General features: G+C 37.8%; 1 protein-coding gene across 1 annotated transcript; it reads right to left on the bottom strand.

Moving 5' to 3' along the window:
• Nucleotides 1-32: 32 nt before the first annotated feature.
• On the bottom strand, nt 33-7,938 carry ranbp1 (RAN binding protein 1). Its single transcript, XM_079872847.1, has 6 exons — nt 7,778-7,938; nt 6,399-6,535; nt 2,422-2,579; nt 2,206-2,334; nt 1,636-1,698; nt 33-1,384 (listed from the first exon to the last, which is right to left on the bottom strand). Exons 1-6 carry the CDS (start codon nt 7,790-7,792, stop codon nt 1,242-1,244), a joined length of 645 nt encoding a protein of 214 aa, XP_079728973.1. The 5' UTR covers nt 7,793-7,938; the 3' UTR covers nt 33-1,241.
• Nucleotides 7,939-8,228: the final 290 nt, after the last annotated feature.

Genomic DNA, 8,228 nt, shown 5'->3' with positions numbered 1-8,228 from the left:
ACACAAACTGAAAAATCATATCCGCCCCATTAGGCTTTTGAATGGAAGCCATACAGACACTGATGTATGACAAAGCATCAGTCTTTAATTTGATTTGATCACAACCCTTTTACATGATGTATATTTAGTAACCACTATAAAATGTGAGATTTCAAGTCATTCATCACATGCCAAATGCAACTTAAGGGACCCTTTTGCTTTTATTAAAAAAATACTCAAACTGGGAATGTGGAAATTGTGCGGTTCAAACACATCAAAACCGCAATTCCTAAAATGTACATTCAAAATAAAATAAAAAGAAAAACAATGTCTAAGAGACCAAATTATTGTGCATGCAGTCGTTGTAATATTTCATAAGATAAACCTTAGACATGGCCTGTAAAACTTTATCAATGCTGTTTGTTGTAATTTAAGTTGTAACAAGCCTTATGGAATGAAAACCGTATTTCATTAGTGATACAGTACCTACTTATCTCCCTATATATTTTTAAAAAGAACTTAATGTGCATTATGACAACAGGTTTCAACTATTTAAAACCTCGCTGCTTTTCCACACTCGAGTGATAACTGAGTCAACCATTCTTTATTTTCTTGATTTCCAATTCAAACAGAAGAGGGTCACACTCATAATAGAAGGGTCATACTCATAAAACTTCCTTCAGTTATTCAGAGCAGTCTTTTTTTTTTTTTTTTGCCAGATGCAGCCCTCCACAGAAAATGAATTATTTTAATCATTCAATAGTAAATTCAAGCCACAGAGAAGCCAAATGTTCCTCATGTGACTTTATTGTAAGGAAAAGTCAAAGATCGCAGATACTCATACTCCCTATCAACTCAAACAGCCCGCTCTCATATCAGACAGTGCTCATCTAGACGCTCACAATATAACTCTTTAAAGTACAAAAGAAAAACAACAAAAGAAGTTACCCAATGTGGGAATCAATCAATAGCACAAGCCTTGTATCATAGCATGTCGTGTAAATACACAAATACATGATGACTGACGACTGGTCCACAATGAATGAGAAAATGAAGGGCAATATGAGAGTTTGTGAATGGGACAAAAGCTCACAACAACTTGATGATTGAGAAATGGACGCATTAAGAGTGGCACCAAGGTCTTGTGAAGTCAAGAGGCCAAAAAGAAAAAAACAAAAGTGTCCAATTTTTCAATTTCAGAGTCTGTTGTATAAAAGGGGTAAATGGCAAGTGGAGGATCCGTATGAAGCGACGTTCCGGGCTCATTTCTTCTCCTCACCAGCCTTCTCCTCTTTCTTCTCTTCCTTCACCTCCTCTTTCTTGTCCTCTGAACTCTTTGTCTTGTCATCTTTCACAGACAGCTCCTCCAGCTTCTCTGCCACTTTGTTAGGGCTGTTCATGCTACCTGTGAAACGAAATTAAAACATTTAGGTTGAAGGCGCTTCAAAGAGTACTCCAACTCAAGCTTAACACAAATTTATGAAAGAAAAAAAAAAAAGTGTCTGAGAAGATACGGTCACCTCCCAAGTGAATGGCAAGGCAGTTTGTAACAATCTTCATGTTACTGTAGCAGACAGAAAAAGTCTAAGGCTGGATGTGTCAGTCTTAAACAGAGTGAGTCTGCAATAATCATGGTAGAAAATGCTATCATCTTACCTTCTAGATACTTTCTGGCCTCTTCTTTGCATTCATCAAACTTCATCTTGAACTTCTGTGCATCTGCAAGACAAAGGAAACAAAGGGCACAAAGCAGACGTCTGTTACACTAATGATCAAAATTTTAAAATGCATTGTATTTATTATGCTATTCACAAATAGTATCATTTGAAGTCTGCGGAAAATGGAAATGTAATCATTTTCTAAATGCATCTTCACTTATTATGAATGAATCATACATGCAATTTCAAATATTGGCCTTGTAATCTTCTAGAGAAAGGACATTTATCTCTAGTGATGTTGCCGGACGTCTCCAGCTTAAACCCCGCCCCATTATTACAATAAACTACAAGCTTGCATTCAGATCTGCCTCCATCCAATCAACAATAGATAGAATCAAGTCCCCACCTAATATTTTTGTTTCACTCGCATGCAAGTCACAATATGGAAGAAAAGTTCTGTCGCTACTCACTACTATTGTTTATTTCTGTATTTTGTAGGGCTTCAATTAGTTTTACTTTAACAAAATCCCTGAGATTTGTTCTGGAGATCATGTTCATTTGTACTCACTCTCTGCATTAAGGAATCGAATAGCCAGCATCTCTGCTTTGGGTTTTTCATCTGCAAAGTCAGCATGTGTGTTCCACACCCAGGCCCTGTCACTGCCTGCATTGGGCTTCAGCTCCATCAACGGCATAACTAGAGCACAGGATTTCAATTCATGAGTTAATGCCAGCACATGATTGGAAAATTAACAGGAGGAGGACAGATAACGATTACACTCACTGTTGTGGTTGGCACAGATTTTGAGGGTGCGGTCTCTCCTCATGAGAAGGCGGATGGTACCCTTCTCTTTGTGTCGCAGGAGTTTGACATCACCCGTCCCACGCTCCTTCCACTCGGGAGGGTCGTTCTCACTGGCAAAACGATACAGCTTTGCCCTCCTACAAAAAACATGTTGAAGATAAATGTCAGCAAAAATCTCTCACGCAGCAGTTCTCTTTTGCATATCACCGCACTCGAACAGACAAATACAGATCAAATTGTCAAAATGGCCATATTGGGGAGTATCCTTGATGAATCATTTATACAGTGAAGTCTATGTAGTGTTTTATTTTTTACATTTGTTCAATCAATTTCTTGCTTGAAAAGCTGCAGCTGAAAAAATTAAAGCAGTTTATTTCACTTGTATATTTTATTGTATTTGTCCTATTATTTGAAAAAAAAAAAAAAAAGTATATATATATATATATATACATATATAAGTATATATATATAATCATTATTTTTAATTGATTCATTGTCGATAATAATTTAACTTATCGATGGTCGATTAAGCAAGGTCATGAACGTGCGTACTGCTCAACTGCAAAACACGTATAGCAGACACGAGAAATAAAGGGAGCATGTAGGGCTAATTACACCTTCATGATTGACCACACATTTGCTTGTGCATTCGCAACCTTGTTGTTTTGTGCAAATGTAAGTTGTAATATTGTTTATTTTGTGTAGGCCTATATCTGATTGATCTCATATAGGATGCATTTGGTTAAGAATTAACATAGTAGTAAAACAGCTTCTGCTTCAGTGCATGCAGCTCAAACAGCAATGCACAGCTAATAACTATGATCGGGACTGTAATATTACATAACATTATAAAGAGAACAGTATTGAAATTAAACATTGTTTTGTCTTGTTTCTGCACGTAGCTTCAGGAAGAGCACATCCACAACATGAGTCACACATTCTGACTAGCACACAACTTGAACTAAGTTCACTTGAACATTAGCATCATTTTGTGCAGATATAATTTGTAATATGTTTGTTTTGTATATATCTAATTAATCTCATATAGGATGTGTTTTCGTTGAGTTAAATAACCAGCTAGCAAAGGTCTTCAGTTTACTGGTGTTCATTCAACGCACGCAGCCCAAACAGCAATGCACGACTTATAATTATGGGACTATGATTGAGACTGTAATTTTACATAACATTATAATGAGAGCACTATTTTAATAAATCTTTGTGAATTCATTGGATTAAGTTGCCGTGGAACACGTCCACAACACGAGTTACACATTCCGACTAACAGGCATCCGAGTAGTGTTGCACGATATACCGGTACTAGAAAGGTATCGTGATATCCTGCTATTAAAAACGGTATGATATGAAATTTTATTAGTACTGGTACTTTAAGAGTGACGGCACTCTCTAAATGATATGAGCAGTATTTCTTTATTTGCGTCGATGTGTGACAACCAGAGTCATGATGTGTGTGTGCAGAGCTCTGCTTCAACTGTTTACATTCACTAAACAATGGAAGCAGAACAGTAAAATATATACGCACAGCGCTTGACAAAGAAACATGCATGAGAAAATAAAGCGTAGAACGAGTCTTTAGTGAATTGTTTGTAAAAAGAAATCGTATGTGTTCCAATGTATTGGGTACGTGCAAAAGGGCCGGACTAGCAGCCTAATATTGTTTGATTAATGTTAATCAAACAACAAAAGAAAATAGACTATCACCCAATGCTTGACTGAATAAATTTAAGCTATTTATTAAGAATCAATCTATAGTTAATTTATAGAGTGAAGACTTTATTTTGTCAGCTACAGTAGGTCTATTTAAAAGGGGTGGTATAATGCCCTATTCACAAGATGTAAAATAAATCTCTGATGTCCCCAGAGTGTGTGTTTGAAGTTTTAGCTCAAAATACCCCCCAGATATTTTTATATAGCAAGTTAAAGTTGTCACTATTTGAGGGTAAGCAAAAACGCACCTTTTTGTGTCTGTCCCTTTAAATGCAAATGAGCTGCTGCTTCCGGCACAGAGGGCGGAGCTACAACAACTTGTGTCCTTAGCAACTTCGATTACCTCACACAGACATGCAAAATGAAAATTTTGAAAACTTTTAGCCTTTTATGTTCAAACCGGGGTCAGAAAGATTGAGACTCAAGAAGTGACATGTAGACAACATTTCTGAATGGTTAGTTGATGAATTTATGTAGCTTATATGTAGTTATCTTCTAGTCATTGATAAGCATATTCTGTCATGATAATCTATAAATTGCGTTCCCAGGGGCGGGGTTTATGTAAATGTTATGGTTCGTAATGTCACTAACCCGGGAGGAATGTCATGTAGTCCCTACCAGCCGTTTGTTGTAGTCCTTAAAAAGCAATTTCTTTAAAAAAAATATGTTCCTTGGCTTTGAACTTTGAGCGTCATAACTTTGCTGTTTATCATAACTTTATTTATGCTCAAATAGCAACATTACAAACTAACTAAAGTTAGAAAAGTGAAATCAATCAACCACCCTATGAACAGTAGCATTAAAAAAAACACACACACAAAAAAAAAACAGCACCGTCATGCTGTTGGCTATATGCCACTGCAGTAGACACATATTGCAGTTAAGGCTAATGATTAATCGATCGTTAATTTAAATGACGATTGATCATAAGAATTTGTGTAAATTGACATCCCATATCCCATCTCTCTCTCTCTATATACATACACACACACATACAGTTACCTTGTAAGGCTACATTTTTGAAAGTAGGCAATTACCTTTGCTGTACTGCTCAGTGACTTGTAATAAAACCAATATGAAAAATAGTGATAAAATTGTGAATCGTTATCTTCTTGAAAAAAATTGTGATATGATTTGCCATATCTACCACCCCTGCAATGAAAACCTTTCTAAAAGGTACATGTAACTTTTAGCTCACTAGTGGTTAAAGGTGAACTAAGTAACTTTTTTTACCTTAACTGAACAGCTTCGGAGTCATTGGAATGGTTATATTACTTATTTCGGGTTGAATGGTGGTCGTTTCGGACCCCCCTGGTGCCCGTGAGCGGAAAATACGCACTTGCAACTTTGAGCCGGCGGGCCGCCGCGTCAGGAAGTCTCGCGTGATATCAGGTTTCGAGATGTAAACAATTGCTTTACGCCCAAAAGAAATCTGCTAAAATGCTGTCATTAAGAAGACGTTTTAAAGAATGTCCCATCTGCTTTGATGTCATTGATCTATAGCCTCTGGTGTCTGAGAATCACCAACGAGTTTTTACAACAGTGTTGTCAAATATCTATTCCGAAGCTGTGGGGGGAGCTCTAGAGAGAAACCTGCGAGCAAAAAGCAAGAATACAGCAAAGAAATCCCAAAGCTACTGAGTGCTGCTTTAAGAAACAAAACTGCATGCATTTTGCAGAACATTGTTTTTGTTGCACTTCGGCTCTTAGCGACTGCGAATGAATAACCTTTCACAATAGATAATGCTTTAGAGAAATGTATCTGTTCAATAAAATACCTTCACCCGTTGAGCAACAAAATTGGCCAAGCCAATGTTGATTCTCATTTTATTACGAGCTCTGTCACATTCTCTTTTTACCAGCAGACTCTCCTCTATTCTGCTTTTGTTTTAACTGGTGACTCCCCAGCAGTTCAAGATTGATTTTGTGTTTTCCATGTCAACCTTTCTCGCTCATTGTGACAACTAACCTATGCCACTCCCACACCACACAGGCGTCAAAAGTAGCCCGAAGCAACTCGTCTCTATTTATGAGTATGACGAGACATGCATCCCAAAAGCTCTAAAATATAAACAATTGTAATAGGTGCAGTGAATCAGTGCAAGACAAAAACATGATTTGGAAGAATTGATGTTGTACTGACTCATTTAAATAGTTAATTTTGAACAAAAAACAAAGTTGCATAGTGCACCTTTAAATCTGAACCTGCTTAGTATTGGGTAGTGACTTACATCTTGAAAAGTTCCTCCTCATCCTCTTCTAGGGTCTTAACATCCTGCTCAGGTAGGGAGACGATGGGCTCAAATTGAGGGTCATGGTTGGAGTCCTCTACATTTTCCGGGGTAGCTTCATGATCATCTTGTGCCTCCTGGAGGGGGAATTAATAACAGCAGCTTTTGTAAATCAAATATGAGAAAACAAATATGCTAATGATCTACTGCAGTTGGTCATGATCCAGGTTTAGACTCCTTTTTGTTTTTTGAGAATAACAAAAATTGACTATGGCATTTGTTCTGCTGAGCTTCACACTGTCCTGATCCCGACTGTGGGGATCCAGCTTCCACATTACTCATCAGATCAGTGAAAAGCTGTAGGATTTGGAGGGATCATTCTCTAGAGTTTGGCCTATTGTCTCCAAATTTGCTGCTGCAACCAAACTTACACCAACTGGTGCTGAGCCGTGAACTTGCACTCACACGCTGGAATCCAGGCTCTTGCTATCCACTAATCACTAGTCTAACATCCATGAGGGCCTTTTAGCTTGAATTATTCAAAAGCTTTCCTACCAACTCTTGCAGCAGATCTTCAACACATGTGAAGCTTTAAACTGGTTCAACCCCTCCTAGTTAAGTTTCTTCAGTCAGCATGTTAATAATACTAAGAAGTGTATTAAGCTAAACAGTTTACTTCACTCAATATCTATGTATGTCTAAAGGGGTGAGTTACATCAATTTCTCAGAAGTGGACATTCAGTTAGCACCCAGGCTAGCAGAAGCTAATAAGCGGCCTAAAGGTGTTTAAGTGTTTGAATCTCCGTCTCAACCCACTGTTTTGACACAACTGAGCAAATACAGTTAAAACACGCAAATGAACCCGGAAGCTGCTAATAAACCGGCTTTGAGTTTGAACTTCACATGTGCGGCATGTTAGCGATGCTAACACACACAAGCTAACAGTGTCTTAGCATGGCAGCTTTCAATTCAAATTATGAGCAGTATTTACTTGGAACATGCCGTGGATACTTTTATTACGTAAATGAAAACAATTATTTGATTGTCTATTATGTTTAAGTAAGTGACGAACACAAATGCACATATAATTTTCATTTTAAGGACGTCAACGTACAGCTGCTATGAGCAGTGTAGCGTGATTTTAAATAAACAAACGACTTTGACAGCGTACAATTACAAGATATTAAGAATAGAAAGTAGAAAAGTGCGGGTTTAACGTCTAGTGTTTAAGCGTGCGACGTAGGTAGAGGAAAAAACAAGTGCTTTTCACTCTCTGTTAAAAAAGACCCGTATAAAACATTTATCGCCAACTAAACATCCGAAATAACCATCTCTCGCGGTCCGAAAGGGACAGGAGATGAAGATGATGTCTCACTTACCTTTGGGTCCGACATTGTTTTAGCAGATGTTTGAAGATTTAGGAGAGTTTCTGTTCGGTTTGACCAGTGCGAGCTCGTGAGATTTCACTCCGATACTTTCGCGCGCGCCTAACCGGAGAAGAGAGACGGTGACGTCAGCGCAATGCGCGACGTCAACGCGCGCTTCGGCTACGCAGAATTTAATACTGAAGCTCCAGTTGATGCAAATAAATGTTGTTGTGGTTGTTTGTTTCTTTATAAGTTTATCAGGTACATACCCCTTGATTTTCTTGGCTTCGGCATTTTTGAGAAGCCTTTCTTTTTAACAAGACAGGAAAAGAAGAAGATTCAACATCTATCTGACACTCTGTAAAGTTTTATGGTCCTGGGATTTTCCTACATCCTCCTGCAGAAAAATGCATTTTTAGAGCTCTGCAATGCAGTGGCATTGACCTGTATTATAGAAGACTGG

This window comes from Squalius cephalus, assembly GCF_949319135.1.
Source record: "Squalius cephalus genome assembly, chromosome: 5".
In the NCBI taxonomy this organism is placed as follows: Eukaryota; Metazoa; Chordata; class Actinopteri; order Cypriniformes; family Leuciscidae; genus Squalius; species Squalius cephalus.
Note: the sequence above shows the minus strand (reverse complement) of the source record. Positions and strands in the feature narration are given on the sequence as shown.